The following is a 19,978-nucleotide window of genomic DNA, read 5'->3' as shown; positions in this document are numbered from 1 at the left end:
AAATCACAGCTTCATTCATGGGCCTGTCTCCGGGTCCTCTGCCCACCTGCCCGTCCCTCCTTCCTCCTCTTCTGACCTTCCCTCTTCTGCAGGACATGAGTCCCCCTGGGCTTCCAAGTTCACAGCCCTTAGACTATCCCTCTCCTGGGAGCTCCCCCACCTCACCCACCTCACATTCTCCCTCTCTGGGAGCTGTTCTTGGCTCTCCAGCTGAGCCTCCCCAAGCCTGTTTCTTAGTACCTCCCTCCACCAGGATTCTCTCCACCCTATCACTTGGCTTTGTCCCCTGCATTTACACCTCTGTCTGCGTCCTGGGGGCATGTCCCACCTCCCTGCTTGCTAAACACTCTTCCCCGCCCCACACACCTACCCCTTGCTTCCACCTCCTAGAGCTCGGAATGTACCTCTGCACTTAGAGTGTCCCTGGGGACAGTAAGGCAGTGACAGTCCTCAAGGGAAGCACCTGAGGGAAAGGCCAGTCCTGGTCCCCCCTCTGATTTCTTTTTTTTTTTTAAGATTTTATTTATTCATGTGAGAGAGAGAGAGAGAGAGAGGCAGAGACACAGGCAGAGGGAGAAGCAGGATGCGGGACTCGATCCCAAGACCCAAGACGCTCAACCGCTGAGCCACCCCGGCGCCCTCCCTTCTGATTTCTGAAAAAGAGTTTATTGGATGCTTTTCAACTGAAAGCAGATGATTAATTCAGCCCTAACCTGACCTTGTTCTGTCTTTGAACAACAGACAAATTAGTTTACTTGAAAATAAATCTTTTCATTTGTATTTCCATGTCACCTGTGATTTTCCCGCCTTCCATCCGCAGCCCTGCCAGCTGGCAGCAAGGAGGTCAGCAAAGCTGCTGATAAGAGGAATATAAAGAGGGCTTGGTTCATGGCAATTCATGGCGAGGGGGCAGTGGTCTACTCAGCTGGCAACATGCTCCGCTTCCTGGTGTTCAGCACCCTGGTCCTTTATGGTAAGTGGGTCATCGGCCTGAGTTCTTTAAGGAGGAGCATTTGGACAGGAGGGTCAAAGCTCTCCTTAGACCCAGGCCTGTTCCCTGTCCCAGGGCAGGATGGATCACTCGCCAAAACCTTATCCTCCTGGAGCCCATGATAGGGACAGTCGGGGCGACTCTTCGTGCAGGACCCCCTGGTTGGCAGGACTTGGGTCATAGGGCAGAGGAGCCTCTTTCACGGGGCCTGGGCTTTCTCACCACCCTCAGTGACAGGAAGACATGCTCAGCAGGTGCCTGAGCGGGATGCGCACTGCTGTCCCTGCCCCTGGAGAACCCGGCCAAGGCCCTGGATGTGTGGGTGGAGGAGGAGGGGGGAGGTCGCCTCGGGCCGTGGGATGACCCCTGAGCAAGGCTGAGGCCCCCAGGAGCCCCTGTGGGATGGGTCCCTTTATAGCACGCTGGACTGCAGAGGACCCCGGGGAGGGCTGAAGTCACGCGGACTCCCCTGTTTTCCAAAGGGGCTCTCATAACTCTCAGCTGGGCCCCTCATTTGCTAGGGAGGAACGTGAATTTGCAGACAAAGCAAACTGCCACCCTGCCCCCCACCCTGAGCTGACCCCATGCTTAGTCATCACTCACTTTTCTTCTGCCCCACAAAGGACACAGCACCCAGGACGTTCCAGAAACCAATGCCCGGGTAGTTGGAGGGACTGAGGCCCCGAGGAACTCCTGGCCCTCTCAGGTGGGTGTCCTTCCCAGCTCCAGACTCCTAGCAGGGCCGTGTCGCCTGTGTGCTGGGCTGCACGACACGATGCGCGCCTGTGTCCGTCCTTACCAACAAGAAGCTCTCCGACTGTCCGGATTCTAGATTTAAAAGACGAACGGGACCAGGCTTAGGTGGCAAAGGCATGCAAAAGGTTTGCAGGAGGCGATGTGAACACCAACCGCACTCATTGTCCCAGGCACGTGCGCAAACACAAACCACGTTTACGTTCGCAGAGACACCACTTGCGCCACACTAGCAGGACTGAGCGCCGGACCCACACCTCAGACCCCCCCACACCCACACACACCACTCCACACCGTGAGCCTCGGCCTTCGAGCACACCCCCAAGTAGAGCATGTCGCTTCTTTGGTTGCCTATTCAGAGTTTCTACTTTTGCAACAGGGCAGCCAGGCTGTGATTTAAGCAATTCTAAGGGTGTAAAACTGGCACATGAACCGGGGAATGGTCACCCAACTCAGAGGGGTCGCTACAATGAGAATGAAATGGCATTCACAAACGCTTGCACCCCAGTTTTCAGAGGCAGAGCTATTGTGGAATAGGAGGTGCTGAAGAAGCTGCGAGCTGATGAGAATGGATATTCCAGGGGTAGTTCGGACTGTGCCCTAAAGTCGGGGGACAGGGTGTGTCTTAAAGACCTCGGAAGGGGAGCTCAGGAGGCCTAAGCCTGTGGGCGTGGGTGACGGAGCCACCGATGGCCACGTCTCCACGGCAGACATCCCCGCCAGGGCAGCGCTCCTTCCTGCCGCCCCAGGCCCAGCTGCCAGCCCTCCTCGCCACCACTCCCGGAGCCACTAGCAACCACTCAGTACCAACTGACAGGTCGGATGAAACCCATGGGCCACCTCTAGCCCACGGAGCTGGAGACTGTTCTGAAGGAGGGCAGGGAGTGAAGTGTAACAGGTAGTGTGGGGCAAAGCCTTTTTTAAGAAACACCAGCCTCTCTCTCTCTTCTCTCCTCCCCTTCTAGATTTCCCTCCAGTACCTGTCCGGGGGCAAATGGTATCACACCTGCGGAGGGACCCTCCTCAGACAGAACTGGGTGATGACAGCTGCTCACTGCGTGGACAGGTGGGAAAAACAAAAAGCAGCTTTGCTGAGCCTGGAAGGGGGGACGTCTGGCCCTTCTGGAGGGATATGTAGCTCTGAGCACGTGGGGCAGGACTTTGAGCACTGGGGGGCCTGGGGGAGGTAGCAGAATATAATGAAAAGTAGAGATTTGGGCAGCAGGCAAGCTGAGGTTCAAATCCCATCCTACCTTCTTCTACCTTAGTGACCTTGGACGAGTTTCTTAGCTTCTCTAGGCCCTCACTCTCTTCTTTCTAACGCGGGGTAGTAACACCTACTTCGTACAGTTACCGCGAGGATTTCTGACCAGGCGAATGTTTCAGTGGCTGGTCAATGACTGGCTGGTAACCATCTCTTTCATGGTCTTGAACAATCGTTCTCAAATCTGAGCATGAACCAGTATCACCCGCAAGGCACAGGGTCCTTGCTGGGTCCTGGGCAGCAGAGCTTCGCACGGGTAGGTTCAGGTTGAGGCCTGGTCATCTACATTCTGCAACAAGCTTCCAGGTCACGCCGCTGCTGCTGGCCCAGGGCTCAAGCTTTAAGAACTACTGGTTTATAACCTCCCTCCACATCCCTCCGTGGGCTGAGAGCAGTTATTTCACTTTCGCTCACCACACCTCCCCCAGGTCACGACATATTCAGTCTATGATGTTCCGCTTAATAAACTGGGCAATGAGGTCGATGGCAGTTTTTGTCACCCTCGCTTGTGAATAAATTGGAGGATGAGAGGGCCTGTGACCTCCTCCCCTTCCAGGCTCTTTGGTCTGCTCTCTGCCCAGGCCGGAGAAGAAGGCTCCCCATCCTGCAGACAAGACCTGAGATGGTTTCCCAGCTTTCCCCTAGGGGGAAAGACCCCCTGAGTCATCCAGGATTTCCTTTTCTCCCGTCACTCCAGACCAATGACCTTCCGCGTGGTGGTTGGAGAGCACAACCTGAGCCAGAACGACGGCACCGAGCAGTCCGCGAGTGTGCAGAAGATTGTGGTGCATCCGTACTGGAACAGCAATGACGTGTCTGCCGGGTAGGCCAAGGCTGGGCTGGCCTTGGGCGGGGAGGGAGAGGGAGAGGGACTGACTGGCCGCCAACACGGCCTTGGCGTCCCTCGTGTTCATTCAGAAGGCCTCGGAGAATTCAGATTTGGGGAGGCTTGAGAATTTTTGAAGGTCCGAGGGATTTGTTTCATCTAGGCTGGCCTGCATGATCTGGGTTACCTGGAGCTCCTCCTCTGCAGAGTTGGGTGTTTCCGTGTGTGCTGCTGTTTATTATGCGTCTTACGGAGTAGAGCACGCCAGCAAAAATAAGTTTCTAAAAATTAATCTTTTTTTTTTTTTTAATTTATTTATGATAGTCACAGAGAGAGAGAGAGGCAGAGACACAGGCAGAGGGAGAAGCAGGCTCCATGCACCGGGAGCCCGACATGGGATTCGATCCCGGGTCTCCAGGATCGTGCTCTGGGCCAAAGGCAGGCACCAAACCGCTGCGCCACCCAGGGATCCCTCTAAAAATTAATCTTATACGAGAAAACTGCAAGACTGTGCTGTACGCCTTTGAAAAAGAAAGGTGTTAAAGGAAAGGAAAGGTAGTTAAAATCATGGTTGATTCTCTAGAGTGTGGGGGCGGGGGGGGTCCAAGTGACTGGGATATTTCTGCAGAGCTTTCCGACCACGCAGCATTTTACATCTTTCTTCTCTGAGAATTCTTCTCTACTACCAAGATCTTGCCACTCTGCTCTTTTCTGGCTCCCACCCCCAATAACTGGAAGATGTAAGCTCCCCTCCCCTGGGTGGCAAAGGTCACGGCAAAACTGCAATACCAAGACCTCACCAGCAGGCGCTGCTGCTAAACAAGGAATGCCCTACTACCCAACTCAAGTTGGAGCCCCCGCGAGTGCCACCCCTCCTCCTGCAAAGTCATGAATGTTGGGGGTTTTTTTTAGTAATTTTTTCTTCTTTTCTTTTTTCTTTCCTTTAAAGATTGACTTCTTTATTTTATTTTTTATTTTTTTAAGATTTTATTTATTTATTCCTGAGACACAGAGAGAGAGAGAGAGAGAGAGAGGCAGAGACACAGGCAGAGGGAGAAGCAGGCTCCAAGCAGGGAGCCGGATGCGGATGCGGGACTCCATCCCGGGACCCCAGGATTACACCCTGAGCCGAAGGCAGACGCTCTGACCACTGAGCCACCCAGGCGCCCCAACTTATTTGTTTTAGAGAGAGAGCATGAGTAGGGGGAAAGAGAGGAAGAGAAAGTCTGGCAAGTGCCCCCCTCCGTAATCCTGAGGTCATGACCTGAGCCAAAATCAAGAGTCGGAGGCTCCACTGCCTGAGCCACCCAGGCGCCCTGAAAGCGGTTAGTTCTAATGCTGCGGGGTCACGAAGGCTCAGTGAGGGCCTGCCCCTAGGCTGACCTGTAGGAAGGTCTGAGCTGGCTCCTTTCCTCCCACAGCTATGACATTGCCCTGCTGCGCCTGGCCCAGAAAGTTACCCTCAACAGCTATGTCCAGCTGGGTGTCCTGCCGCAGGAGGGAGCCATCCTGGCCAACAACAGTCCCTGCTACATCACAGGCTGGGGCCGGACCAAGAGTAAGTCACCTACACTGGCACCATCCACGGCTGGGATCTTGAGTAGGCAGCTGAGCTTCCGGGGCACACTCTTCTGTGGTCCTAGGTGTTCATAGCCAGAAACAAGGAACCAGAGATAAAACAACTGGTGCGTGAAGTGAAGCCAAGTACGGGCCATGGAATGGTCAAGTTGGAGTCATAGACTCATAACTAAAAAACAACCAAAAAGAAAAAAGAAAAACAACCAAAAAAACCACAAAAAAAACAAAAAACAAACCCAAAAACCTTACCTCAGATAATATTTTGTACTCGCTTGTTATTTTATTTTAAAAGATTTATTTATTTATTTGAGAAAGAGAGAGCGAGCAAGCGTGACAGGGAGGGCAGAAGGAGAAGGAAAGAATCTCAAGCAGGCTCCGTGCCGACCGTGGAGCCCCACAGGGGACTCGATGTTACGACCCTGAGATCACGACCTGAGATGAAATGAAGAGTCGGGTGCTTAACTGACTGAGCCACCCAGGCACTCCCGCCTGTCATTTTGTACATAAGGAAGCTAAGGCCCAACAAAATTAAGGGCCTTGTGTAAGATCATGTTGACCAGTTAGTAGCTAGTTAGCTGGGGCCAGGCCCCACGCGTCCTGGCTCCCACTTTGGTGGTCATGCCACCATCATGCTACCTCCATAGAGAGTCGCTGGGCTGTGGGTTGGAGTGAAGGAACCAGAGGCAGCCGTAGGTCCAGAGAAATGAAGGCAGAAGTGGCCTCAGCCCTCTTCTGATCATCATGGGAAGATTTCTGGTAGGGAATGCCATCCAGACAACACGGAAAGGTAGGAGGGCTATGAGCAGAGATGGCTAAGTCAGCCCAACACAGAAGCCTGTGGGCCAGGAGGCAGTACTGGGGCTCTGGAGGTGAGGCCAGGCCTTGCCGTGAGCAGCCAGTCTACTGGGAAAACCTGGAGCTGAGAGAGAGACACCCCTCCAACGCAGCTCCTCTCAGTTCACTTAAGGTTATAATGGCTCAACCTCCTGACCTGTAACAGGAAAGGGCTGTTGTAAGGATACAAAGAAATAATTCGTGTTTCAAAGGCTTTGGAAAGTCCAAAGAGCCAAATAAAGGAAAACTGCACCGAACTCTTATGACATGAAAATAAGGGTGTGCAGTCCCAGGTCGGCTTCGTGCGGTTCGCAGTGTAAGGTGAAGGCGGGAGAGTTATCAACAAATAAGACCATTAGAGTTGCTTTAACAACATTTTTTTTTTTAAAGCAGGAGTAGGAGATTAGAGCTTGGTGGTTTGGAGCTTGGGAACAGTGATAGGGGATGACCCCTGAAGGAAGAGGCCTGTAGCTTCCATATAAAGAGGGGGAAGGGGGGGATCTGTGGCACACAATGGGCAGAGACAGGAGCTTTCATCAGAGCTTGGGAAGGTTTGGCAGGTTGTGGAAGGTTTCTCCCCTGGAGAGCATCTGGGCCTGACCTCCAACTCTGTGTGTCCTGTTCAGCCAATGGGCAGCTGGCCCAGGCTCTGCAGCAGGCGTACCTGCCCACCGTGGACTACGCCATCTGCTCCAGCTCCTCCTACTGGGGCTCCACCGTGAAGAAATCCATGGTGTGCGCTGGAGGAGACGGAATTCGCTCTGGATGCCAGGTGAACGCACGCGGGAAGGGGCAGAAATCCCACCCGAGGTCCTTCCCCCTCTGCCTCCCACCCCCCACCTTTTCCTCACTCCCTTTTCCACACCTACGCCCACCCCCATGCACAGACTTGACTTTCTACTCTGGGGTCTGGGTGAGAATGAGTCTGTGCCAGTAACTCTCTACTCACAGCATCTCAAAGTTGAAAGGAACCCTAAACTTCATCCTGCCCATGTCCTGACCTCAAAAGCTTGTGTGTGGCCCCACACTGGTGTGTTGATGTATGTGCGTGTTCTTTAGAAGCTGTTAGCCACCTAGGCCTTTCACGGCCCAGAGTGGTGGTTGTAATTGTGTAAAAGAAGCTCTCCTCCCATCAACCTCAGCTTTTCTTGTAGCTCCTCCACCACTACCCCTTTACCTCAGTAGCATTTCCAGGCGTATATACAGGTGACTATGGCAGGGGAAAGAACAGAGAATAGTGTTACATCATTTATATGTATGATAAACAGAACCTTCTTCCATTTAGACGAGAGCAATCAGCAATATACCACCTTACAGATTTCTTAATACAATTCAACAGATGTTCTCGATTACCTACTAAAGGCACTGTGCTAAGTGTTAGGGATACAAAGATGACTCAAACCAAGTGTTTAGTGGAAGAATGGCAGGAGCAGACATATGATAGGATATTATTATACAACGTGGGAAAGTGTTATTAAAAAAATATGCATAGGGCAATATAGGAACCTAAAACATAGGCACTTACCTGTATCTCTCATGGTCAGAAGACTTGCCTTCCCCAAGAAAGCAGAGTCTGTAGTGAGTCCTGATGGTTAAATAGGAGAATCCAGGCAAAAAGGAGAAAAGCTATTCAGAGAGAACAACATGAATGAGGGCATGGGCCAAGAAACCATCTAGAACACTTTGAGAATTGCAGGGCATTCCCTACAGCTAGAGCAGAGGTCAGAGCCCAGAAACCCCCAAATCCAGTTTGCTGCCTGTTTCTCTATAGCCTATGAGCTAAGATTTTTTTCAAGATTTATTTATTTATTTATTCATGATGGGGGGGGCAGAGGGAGAAGCAGGCTCCATGCAGGGAGCCTGACGCAGGACTCGATTCCGGGACTCCAGGACTGTGCCCTGGGTCAAAGGCAGGCGCTAAACCACTGAGCCACCCAGGGATCCCCTAAGAATGGTTTTTATACCTTATTTTTTTAAGATTTTTTAAAGATTTATTTATTTTGAGAGAGAGAGATCATACAAGAAGGAGAGGCAGAGAGAGAGAGGGAAAGAGAATCTCAAGCAAACTCTGCACTTAGTGAGGAGCCCAATGCCGGGCCTGATACCACCCTGAGATTACAACCTGAGTCGAAACCAAGAGTCTGCTGCTTAACCAACTCTGCCACCCAGGTGCCCTCGTTTTTACATTTTTAAATGGTTGAGAATAAGTTTTAAAAGAATGATGTCATGACACGTGAAAAATTTAAATTCCAAGGTTCATTAAAAAACGTTTAATTGGAGGGGCACTTGGGTGGCTCAGATGGTTAAGAGTCTGTCTTCAGCTCAGGTCATGATCCCAGCATCCTGGGATTGAGCCCAGTGTCTTCGGGCTCCCAGCTCAGCAGGGAGCCTACTTCTCCCTCTCCCTCTCCCTGCCACTCCCATGCTTGTGCTCTCTCTCAAATAAATAAATAAAATCTCTTTTAAAAACACATGTAATTGGAATAAGTACAGTCATACTTGCTTATTTATGTATTGTTTATGGCTACTTTCAGAGCTTGGGAAGGTTGAATAGTTGTGACAGAGACTCTATAGCCTGAAAAATCTAAAATATTTACCATTTGGCCCTTTATAGAAAAAGTATGCTGATCCTAGGCGAGAATATAAACTATTACCGTACCAGGGGATGTCAGGAGATGATGCTAGAGGCAAGCAGGAGTCTCTTGACTTAGAGCCTCAAGTGCCATGTGCAGGGGAAGAAAAATTTTCCCTTCTTCATTTCTAGGTTCTTTGGCCCATCTAATAATTAAATTGACGTAAGACAGATTAACAGGAGAAAAATTTAATTTCATTTGTGCAGAAGCTCATAAAAATATGAGACTCAAAGACAAAGACCTTTTAGACAAAGAAATAATAAATGTATGAAGAATTGACAGGACAAAGAAGTTTGGGCTTGGGGTAAATTAGTGAAGAAGCTACAGGGTAAAGTAACAGAGTGTGTTATAAGCCCTAAATTCCCATCTCTAGCGATAAGGATGTCTCCTTACCTCCTGGCACATGGCAAATTTATTTTCTGCTTTCAGAGGAACAAAGTAGGGGTTTTTTAAAGATTTTTTATTTATTTATTCATGAGAGACACACAGAGAGAGGCAGAGACACTGGCAGAGGGAGAAGCAGGCTCCACACAGGGAGCCTGATGTGGGACTCGATCCCGGGACTCCAGGACCACGACCTGGGCTGAAGGCAGGCGCTAAACCGCTGAGCCACCCAGGGATCCCCAAAGTAGGTTTAAAATGTCCTTCTTACACTGTCTATTCTTCAGTAACTTTTTTATTTTTTTAAATTATGTCTCTTGGGTTTGTTTTTTGTTTTTTTTTTTTTTTAAGATTTTATTTGTTTATTTGACAGAGAAAGAGCACAAGCAGGGGGAGTGGCAGGTAGAGGCAGATGCAGGCTCCCTGCTGAATAGGGGCTCGATCCCAGGACCCTGGGATCATGACCTGAGCCAAAGGCAGAGGCTTCCCTGACTGAGCCACCCAGGTGCCCCTTAAGTAACTTTAATTCAAAATAGTCAATATCCCAAAGTGGCATATTTGGGGGCAGCCTGCACTGGACCTCCATCATAGCTTAGGGGCATGAACTTTATCTCTTCGGCACTGGGAAACCATTGATGAGTTATGAACAGGAGAATGGCATGATCAGATTTGCCTTTTAGAAGCCTTGTCTGATGACAAGTACGCATGTCTTTGAAGAGGGTAAGGTTGGCCGAGGGACAGATTAGGAGACCACTGTAATCCTCTAGGCAATAGATTTGAGGACTTGAACTAGGGTAGTAGAGAAGAGGAAAAAGAAGGAGGATCTGGAGTGACTTTTAGGCATCTGGTTTAGGTGATTTGGGGAGGGGTTTGCTGCCTTCAATGAGAGAAGGTTTATAGGACTTGGGAGAGAAGGTGATGAGTTTGGTTCTGAACAAATCGAGTCTGAAATCCCGGGGGGATATTCAGCTAAGTTGCCCAGTAAGCAACTCGATATAAGAAGTCGAGCTCGGGGGGACCCCTGGGTGGCGCAACGGTTTGGCGCCTGCCTTTGGCCCAGGGCGCGATCCTGGAGACCCGGGATCGAATCCCACGTCAGGCTCCCGGTGCATGGAGCCTGCTTCTCTCTCTGCCTCTCTCTCTCTGTGTGTGTGTGTGTGTGTGTGTGTGTGTGTGTGTGTGACTATCATAAATAAATAAAAATTAAAAAAAATAATTAAAAAAAAAAAGAAGTCGAGCTCAGGGAGAGAGCCGGGCTCCATATACAGCGGAAGATTTCCACCCCTGACTCTCCACCCACCCCCATCCCACTGGCGAAAAGTTGTAGAATGAGAAAAGAACGGGGAGTTGAGGAAAGAACTGTGATAACAGGAATACTTGAGTGCTTCAAGGATTGGTGGAGGACAAAGAACCTGTAAGACTTAAGAAGGGATTCGAGAGAATAAGGGTTTTCTAGAATCTCAGGGAACACGGTGTGTCATACAGTGCATCAAGGAGCCACGGTAGGCAACTAGACGTGCCTACCGGACAGCTGGTGGGTCACTGCAAGACTGTGTCAGTAGAGAAGAGGAGGGAGGGCAGCCCTGGTGGCTCAGTGGGTTTAGCACCACCTTCAGCCCAGGTTGTGACCCTGGAGACCCGGGATGGAGTCCCACATCAGGCTCCCTGCATGCAGCCTGCTTCTCCCTCTGCCTGTGTCTCTGCATCTCTCTCTCTGTGTGTGTGTCTCTATAAATAAATAAAATGTTAAAAAAAAAAAGAGAGAGAAGAGGAGGGAGAAGCTTTATTGAAGGTGAATGAAGAGACAATGAGAAACATAGTAAGGAATGGAGAATGCTCTTCCAAGAATCTTGGATGAAGGAAAGGGACACACGCACAAAACAGTCTGGTAGCGTTAAGGAGGATGACAGGTCATGGAGGAGGTGAATGCAGTAGGTTAAAACTGAGTATGTTAACAGGCAGAGAAGAAAAGATGTGTAGAGCCAGAGAGAGGAAATAGTGGATGGACAAGACCCCAGAGGAGGAGGAGAGGTGGAAACAAGAGCACAGGTGAAGCTGGCACAGGACGAGGGACACCAGAATGTGCGTGGCTATGAGAGTGTGTGGGCTGGTGGCTGGAGGATGGCAGGTGTTCCGCATTTTTTTCTATTTGCTTCTAACCTAGGCGTCAGTTTGCTGAAAATGAAGGAACAAGGGTTGTAGGAGTCTGGATTAATTAAAGTGAGTGGGACAATGATTGGCCTCCAAGGTGTTACTGATAGAGGAGGTTGGAGACCACGCAAATGACTAAGTGAATATAGGATTCGCTCGGTTTTTTAAAAAGATTTTATTCATTTATTTGAAAGAGAGTGAGTGAGAGAGAGTAAGCACAAGTGGAGGAAGGGCAGAGGGAAGAGCAGACTTGGGGGGGGGCTCAATCCCAGGACCCTGAGATCACGACTTGAGCAGACGCACAACCACTGAGCTACCCAGGTGCCCCTGTGTTTCTTTTCAGTTCAATTAGCAGAAGACATTAGTATTATATATAATTTAATTACCTTCCATTCCTCTTGCCCAGGAATCCTCTCAGACCCCTATTAGTATTTGGGTGGAAGAGGGGCACCTGGGTGGTGCAATCACTTGGGCGACCGGCCCTTGGTTTAGGTTCAGATCGTGATCACGTAGTTTTGATCTTGAGGTCACCAGGTCGAGCCCCGTGTGGGACTCTGAGTCCACTTGAAATTCTCTCTCTCCCTCTGCCACTTGTACTCTCTCTTTCTCTCTGAAATGAGTAAGTAAATCTTAAAAAAAAAAAAAAAAAAAAAACTTGTTTCTCCTTTAAAAAAAATCCCCCACTTTTGATCATCAGATCCTCAGCCTAATTGAGAGGTATGGTCAAAATGTAAGGCATTAGTGCCACTCTCAGCTACTGCTCTGCAGTTGTCACAGATTTTTGTGAAATTTTGTGTTGTGCAGTATTCAGAGGTCATGATGGTTCTTTGCTTGGCCTCCGTGCTGTTCACAGGCCACATGACTTCGGGTTCACAACCTTTAAGTTGCTCATTCTCTTCATTCCTTTTTTTGGTGCCCCCGCTTTGGGGAGAGCATTTGCTTCGTGGTTAATGGCTGTGAACATGCATTTGAAGCTTTTGAGAGGATAACAATGGACCAGGGAGACTCTTATGATTACTATTAGCAGGATTAACCCTATAATGGAGTCTTTCTTTGACTTATGTGATTTTGATCCATTTGGGTGTTGAGGACCCCATTGTAGTAGGAGTTACCCTTTTAAGCCAAGTGGCTTGCTCAGTGATCTTACATAACTGAGTTTCAACTCCTCCAGAAGTGGATCTGGAGGAGGATTATCTGGAGTGGATTATTCCAGGTGGATCAAGTGGTATTGGCCACAACACAGACATCCCCTCACTCAGCTAAAGATAATTAAGGACTATCCAATCATAGAGAACAACTTTTGCCAGAGAGTCTAAGGGTCTTTGTTGGGCAGCTATTGTCTTGGCAACAGATTCTACAATATCTTCAAGAGTTACAGAGGTTTCTGATCATATTCTGATGTACATTTACTCTACTCCTAACCAGGAAAGTGTGGCCCTGCCAAAGGAAGTGAATCCTGAGTCATGAATGATTCCTTTCTAACTCGATGATTCCCTCCTAACTCAATTCTTCCTCTAACTCGATGATGTAAATCCAGGGGAGTTGTACAGTGAAGTGTCTCCGTTCATTTGCAGAAAGCTGGAGGCAGACTTGGATAACCTAAAAGGCACTCCCTGGCTGTGTGCCAGCTATCCTGTCCTCTGTAGGCCCAAGGAGAGTGATAACCACCATAGACAAAGATAAACCATCTCAGGACACAAACCACTTCTCAATAAGGTGGCACTGTCAGTGGATTCATTCTCAGGGATTGTTACATTTGCCCATTCAAGCCAGGGGTCAGTTAGATCTTCTCTTAGCCTGAAATAGAAAGTTGTTCTAAGTTCCAGAGGTTACCCCCACACACACACCTTAGCCATGGCCCAGGAAATGTGGATGATGGTATTCTCTTTCCAGCACCAGAGTAAAGGAAAGGGCAGGCTTCATATTTAGCTGAAGTATGAAGTCTCTCTCTCTCTCTTTTTTTAAATTTTGATTTATTTATGATAGGCACACAGTGAGAGAGAGAGAGGCAGAGACACAGGCAGAGGGAGAAGCAGGCTCCATGCACTAGGAGCCCGACGTGGGACTCGATCCCGGGTCTCCAGGATTGTGCCCTGGGCCAAAGGCAGGTGCTAAACCGCTGCACCACCCAGGGATCCCTCTCTCTCTCTCTCTTTTTTTTTTTTTTAAGATTTTATTTATTTATTCATGAGAGAGAGAGAGAGAGAGAGAGGCAGAGACACAGGCAGAGAGAGCAGCAGGCTCATGCAGGGAGCCTGACGTGGGATTTGATCCCGGGATCACGCCCCTAGCTGAAGGCAGGCACTTAACCACTGAGCCACCCAGGGATCCTGAAGTATGAAGTCTTGATCTGGCCTATGGGGAAGAAGCAGTCTACCTGGATGTCTGCTACTTCTCTCCCTAGTCACTTTGATTGGGAAGTCTGTGACACTTGTGTGGGACCAGATGTCAGATGGAGCCTTCTCCCGCTATGAGATCCAAGGTTTAAGTCCCTGGAGTCTGGCTGCCATCTGGGTGGTGAGGAGGACGTGGTGTAGTCCCTTCCAAGGAGATTCAAGGGCAGTCTTTTTTCTTAGTGATTCCAAATCAGAAGGGCGAGAAAAAAATTAGAAGTGGTAGTTTCAATATTTTGAAATTGAAATCACAGGGGCACCTGGGTGGGTGGCTCAGTTGGTTGAGCATCTACCTTCGGCTTGGGTCATGATCTCGAAGTCTTGGGATCAAGCCCCACAGGGGGCTCCCTGCTTGGCGGGGAGTCTGCTTCTCCCTCTCCCTCTGCCCCTCTTCCCTGCTCATGCCTCTCTCTCTCTCAAATAAATAAATCTTTTTAAAATTAAAAAAAAAGAAATTGAAATCACAGTCAGATTTTTTAAGATACTAGAAGAATTCAGGATCCAGTCCAATTTACAGGTATATAATTGAACCTCAAAGACAATTAATAGGATTAGAATCTAATACAGATGAGGTGTAAACATAATTTCTTCTCTCTACAATTACCTTCATTTTTTATAGTTAATTTGTTTGCATTAAACTTTGCCTGATTATTTACATAAGTGCAGCAAGAATAGTGATCGACCACATAAGCTCTTTTTTAAACATTTTTATTTTACTTTATTTAAATCCAATTAATTAATATTATTCGTTTTGACATAAGCTCTTTTTAAGACAGGGATTACCCCCGTCTGGACCCTTGTAAGCAAAGTACCAGGTCAATTTTTCCATGAGGTTTTATTGGCTCTGTAAAGTCAACTTTAGTTCCTTAAAACTGTCGGGTCATATCTGAGTCTAATGCACAACCTTCTCAAATATGATATTCTAATTAGAACTTTGGTAATATAACCAATGTTTCCAATTGTGTCTTGTTACAAAAAGATCAGATTTTCATGGAGCTTATGTAAATAACAAACTGTAGTTACCCTGGAACAGCATGGGTTTGAACTGTGTGGGTCTGCTTATATGTGGATTTTTTTCAATAAATACAGAATAATTGTATTTTCTCTTCTTATGATTTTTTAATGTTTTTTTATTTTTTTAAGATTTTATTTATTTATTCATGAGAGACACAGAGAGAGAGGCAGAGACACAGGCAGAGGGAGAAGCAGGCTCCGTGCAGGGAGCCCAATGTGGGACTCGATCCTGGGACTCCGGGATCACCCTCTGGACCAAAGGCAGATGCTCAACCGCTGAGCCACCCAGGCGTCCCTCTTCCTTATGATTTTTAAATAACATTTTATTTTATCTATGTTACTTTACTGTAAGAATACAGTATAGAACACACATGTAATACGTGTTAAGCAACTTTTAAAAAATTATTTACTTATTTATTCATGAGAGACACACAGAGAGAGAGGCAGAGACCCAGGCAGAGGGAGAAGCAGGCTCCACGCAGGGAGCCCAATGTGGGACTTGATCCCGGGACTCCAGATCACACCCTGAGCTGAAGGCAGCGCCAAACTGCTGAGCCACCCGGGCTGCCCTAAGCAACTTTCTATTATCAGTAAGGCTTCTGGTCAGTAGTAGGCTCCCAGTAGTTACATTTTTGAGGAGTAAAAGATTATATGGGAATTTTTTTACTATGCAGGAAGGGGCAGTCAGTGTCCCTAACCTCCCATGTTATGCAAGGGTTGATGGTATATTGTCATGAAAAGAATACTGGAGAATTCTTGAATGTCTCATCTTTGGTCACAAAACCAAATGTTTCATCTTTGGTCACAAAGATGTATCTTACCAAATTGTTGATAGCTGAAGAGAAAGGAATAAAAGGTTTACTGAAATCTGGAAAAGCAAAACGTTAGAGAACCAGCCACGCTTTAAATAAGAAGTCGTACAAATTATAATCATCCTCCTCAATTCACTCAGGCCCATGTAATTAACATTTGTCCCGTTTGAATCCATTTTTTCCATTAGTTCTGGATATTTTCATCCAGGTCTGTTGCTCAATCTGAAAGTATCAAAACATCAGAAACCTGTATTCTAGAGTACTTGTCAGATTCTTTTCCATGAATTTCTCTGAAAATAAAATACATTTGCAGGAAGCTTTTGTAAAATCATCTGAGTAAAACAATAATTTTTCGTAAATGATAAAAAGACTTTAAAAGGCCCATTTTTAAAAATCATGATGGAATTGACAAGGGGACTTACCCATCGCCCTTGGAAATGGTAAGAAAGACCGTAAACAAGTGTTCGCAGAATGCCACCATGCCTGTTTCTTGGTGTCCTCAAAGCTGTCAGAAGTGTCCTTTGGTCTGGCCTCTGCCACCAAATCTGGTAAATAACAAAAACTCAGCTGAATAAATTTAGAGATCAAAGTGGCGCCAATGATTCGTGAATCAGATATCATCAAATCTAGAAACTAGAAAGGAGCTTCATTAAGCTGTAGAAAAAGTTTTCAAAGGCAAAGAGAGAATGGAAAAAGGAAACTCTTAGCAAAGAATGTCTTGTTTTAGGAGGTCTATCAGCAGATTGCCCTCTTAGTGCTGATAGGGAAATTCCAGGTTGGCTGGTTAAAGGTCACATTTCTGGGAGAAGCAGAAGCTACAATTAAGTTAGGTATTAAGTCTTGGAAGGGCTTAGCGTAAAGTGATGCTATTTTGGGCCTGTTGTCATTTTTTTTTCCTGTTGTCATTTTTTAATAGTTGGAACATTTTGGAAGAGTTCTTTGTGATCAAAAGTAGCATTATAAGTGAATTATATATATCTTCATGGAGTCAACAGCTGCTCTTGGCTGTCTGTTCTTCCAGAGACATGCTTGACACACACGAGAGTGTGTGTGTGTTTTATTGCGGGTCCCCCTCTATTTCTCTTTCTTGTCTTAAACGCTATTTGATGCTGCAAATCAGTCAGTTCATGACAAAGGGAAGCAGTTTTTTTTTTCCACTTCTCCACCCACCCACCCCCACTGCCCCACCCCTGGCAACCACCAATCTGTCCTCTGTGTCTGTGAGCTTGTTTTGTTTTGCGTTTAGATTTCGCATGGAAGAGAGATCACAATGTATCTGTCTTTCTCTGTCTGACTTGTTTCACTGAGCATCCTGCCCTCGAGGTCCATCCGCGTCCTTGCAAACGGCAAGAGTACCTCTTTTCTCATGCCTGACCTCTCATCCATATTATATTCTAAAATTACTTTTCATTTCCTGCAGAACTTTGTTTTTCCTGGAGTTAATAACTCTTTGTAATTTGCATACTATATACTCAACTTATCGCAAATTCAGCCCCGGATTGTCCACCAGTTTGTAAGGGACTTATTTTATCCTCTCTTGACCCCTGTCTTTTGTGTCTTGGTATGGGTCTATTTGCATTTGTTGTGAAAGAGACTTGGTTTCTCATTTTAGAAACTCCACAACTTTGGTTCTGAAAATGTTTATTTGTTATGACTTCCTCCCCTCCATGTTTAAATTCTCTCTCTAGAATTTGTTATTCACCTATTTACCTCCTTATATAGTCCTCTTATTTTCTAAGTCTCTCTATATTTTGTTTATTCCATTTTATCTTCCAACCCTTCCCATCTTTCATTTCTAAGATGATAGTCATAATTTCCAAAGGCTCTTTTTTTGTTTTCTTAATGTTCTATTTAATAGCATGCTGTTCTCGTATCATGGATGCAATATTTATCGTAGTTTTTTATTGCTTGTTTCCTCCTCCCTGCAAATCTCGGTTGCCTTCATTTTTTATTTCTTTGTCTCTTTGTTTTGAGCTTTACTGTTAGGTTAGAGGCTTTCTTCAGATGTTTGGTACTCCTTGAACATCTGCTCTTATTTCAGAGTGAGGTAATAAGAAGCTGACCAGTAGCTCTGAGTCTTCAGTGGGATTCATCCACAGTGACCTGGTCTGTAGAGCGACCTAGTGAGGCCGTTACAGTAGGGGATCTCCAATGGCAGTATCTTTAGGTCTTCCCTCTTATGCTGGTCAGATTTTCCAAAGAACTGTGTTTCAATTTTCTGCCCGGAATTATAGAATTAGCAACCTGGCCGCTGAGTAAGGAAGAGTATCAAGGTCATATTCTACAAACCCAGGTTCCTGATTCTTAGCCTGAGCATGTAACCACTACCCAATATGTCATTTTCTCTCCTCTTTACCCCAGTTTTTTTTTTCTTTACCCCAGTTTAGTTTAACGTGTTGACTACCCACCTTGTGTCTAAACTCTAAGTCTAATGAGAACCATTGGTCTAAATGCTGGAGATGAAAAAAAAAAACATTAGAACGTCCTACTCCCCCCACTCCCAGGTTCTATTTAAGTCAATAAAAGCTACTGAGCTTAAAATGCCAAAGTTCTATGCTGCCCTTGTGGAGAGGAACCGTATCAGTAAGACACAGTTCCTGTCTCAAGCAGCTCGTAGGTAGGCGTGGCAGGTAGAAACAAATTATGAAACCAAAATACAGGCAGAACATGACATGAGTGCAGCAAAAGAAAGGAAGAGGTACTGCGGTTGTTCCGATAAGAAGAAGAGATTTCATCGGGATTGTGGGGATATGAAGGAAGGAGGGATTCAAACTGGAGCTTTAAAAGCGCACAGGATTTTACAAGCAGAAATGTGGAGGGGGTATAAGCAAAAGTAAAGGTTTAAAGATTTTATTTTATTTTATTTTATTTTTTAAAAACAATTTTTTTTAAATTTTTATTTATTTATTCATGAGAAACACACAGAGAGAAAGAGGCACAGACAGAGGCAGAGGGAGAAGCAGGCTCCATGCAGGGAGCCCGATGTGGGACTCGATCTCCGGTCCCCAGGATCATGCCCTGGGCCGAAGGCGGTGCTAAACCACTGCGCCACCCGGGATACCCCAGGTTCAAAGATTTTAAAATGGAGTTTTAGGACCTACCTTCTCCTCCCTGCAGGGTGATTCTGGGGGCCCCCTCCATTGCTCGGTGAATGGCAAGTACACTGTCCATGGAGTGACCAGCTTTGTGTCCAGCCTGGGCTGTAACGTCTCCAGGAAGCCCACAGTCTTCACCCGGGTCTCTGCTTACATCACCTGGATAAACAACGTGAGTCTCCTCCAATGACAGGTTGAAACCGGGTCTCCTGAAGACCCCTGCTCTGGCTGGGTTGGGGAGCAAAAGCTGGACAAGGGAGGCCGCCATCGTCCTCACCACATTCATCTGTTAACTCCTTGCCTTTGCCTTCACGGCACACTCCCCCTCAGTAATGCTGCCGTCCTGAGGTCCCCTCTGTGTACCCACTCAGGCCTCACCAACGCGTTTACTGCTTAGGGTAAGACGGTGCCAACCACAGACCTCAACTGGGCACATATCAGTGCTGTCCTAAGTCAAAGCCAAAGGGAGACATGGCTGCAGAATGGCCCACGTGTTCCTGGGCAAGGGAAGAGTCCCTAACATTTTCTCCCATGAGCCCTTGCTCAGGGCATCATGAGGATTCGTTCTACCTTTTAGCAAGAGGTTGTACCTCCCTCTTGCTACAGACAATGCTTGAGGGTTAGTGAGACGTTACCTACACTGACTTGATGGTGGAGCTTCACCATCATCCCACTATGCCCTCCAGCCTTCAAACATACTCTGGAGTCTGCTGGCAGGATCTCTGATTCACAACCATTTCAAGGCCTGCTCTTGCCACTAAGTGCTGGGTATGTGCCGCTAACACTGAACTGTCCTGACACAGCTGAAATCTACTTCCTGCCCTCCCCCGCAACGCCCCCAGAAACCCAGTGTAGGGCCATCCTCAATCAGGAGCCCTGGAAGAAAACAGAAGGGAGGTGGGCAGAAGTTACTGACTGGGGACATATTGGCTTTGCCTTCAGGTCATTGCCTCCAACTGAACATCTTCCTGAACCCAAAGGCCTTCCTAAGTGATGCCTGGATCCACAGTAGGACTTGAGGCCATCAGGGGAAAAACGTTCTGAGAGACCTTTGAGCCAGATACAGAAAAACAAATAAAACAGAATATACATTCTCATCCTGTGTCTTTTTTTTTTTTTGGTTTGTAATTGAGCCCTCCAAAGGAAATGAAGTTCTGGGACCCACAGTGGGATTTCACCACATTTCTGCGCTGCTTCTTCCATTTCCTGCCACCTCTACCAGTTCACAGACTAAGCCGAGTGGGAGTAGTTTT

The 19,978-nt window shown here is 47.3% G+C and overlaps 1 protein-coding gene across 1 annotated transcript; it reads left to right on the top strand.

The window, feature by feature from the left end:
• Nucleotides 1-839: 839 nt before the first annotated feature.
• On the top strand, nt 840-19,775 carry CELA1 (chymotrypsin like elastase 1). Its single transcript, XM_055337166.1, has 8 exons — nt 840-973; nt 1,615-1,697; nt 2,710-2,810; nt 3,706-3,831; nt 5,256-5,392; nt 6,873-7,018; nt 18,748-18,897; nt 19,668-19,775. The coding sequence occupies exons 1-8, from the start codon at nt 889-891 to the stop codon at nt 19,683-19,685; spliced, it is 846 nt and encodes a 281-aa protein (XP_055193141.1). The 5' UTR covers nt 840-888; the 3' UTR covers nt 19,686-19,775.
• The last annotated feature ends 203 nt before the right edge of the window (nt 19,776-19,978 follow it).

The sequence above is a fragment of the Nyctereutes procyonoides genome, unplaced genomic scaffold, assembly GCF_905146905.1.
Source record: "Nyctereutes procyonoides isolate TBG_1078 unplaced genomic scaffold, NYPRO_anot_genome, whole genome shotgun sequence".
Lineage (NCBI taxonomy): Eukaryota > Metazoa > Chordata > Mammalia > Carnivora > Canidae > Nyctereutes > Nyctereutes procyonoides.
Note: the sequence above shows the minus strand (reverse complement) of the source record. Positions and strands in the feature narration are given on the sequence as shown.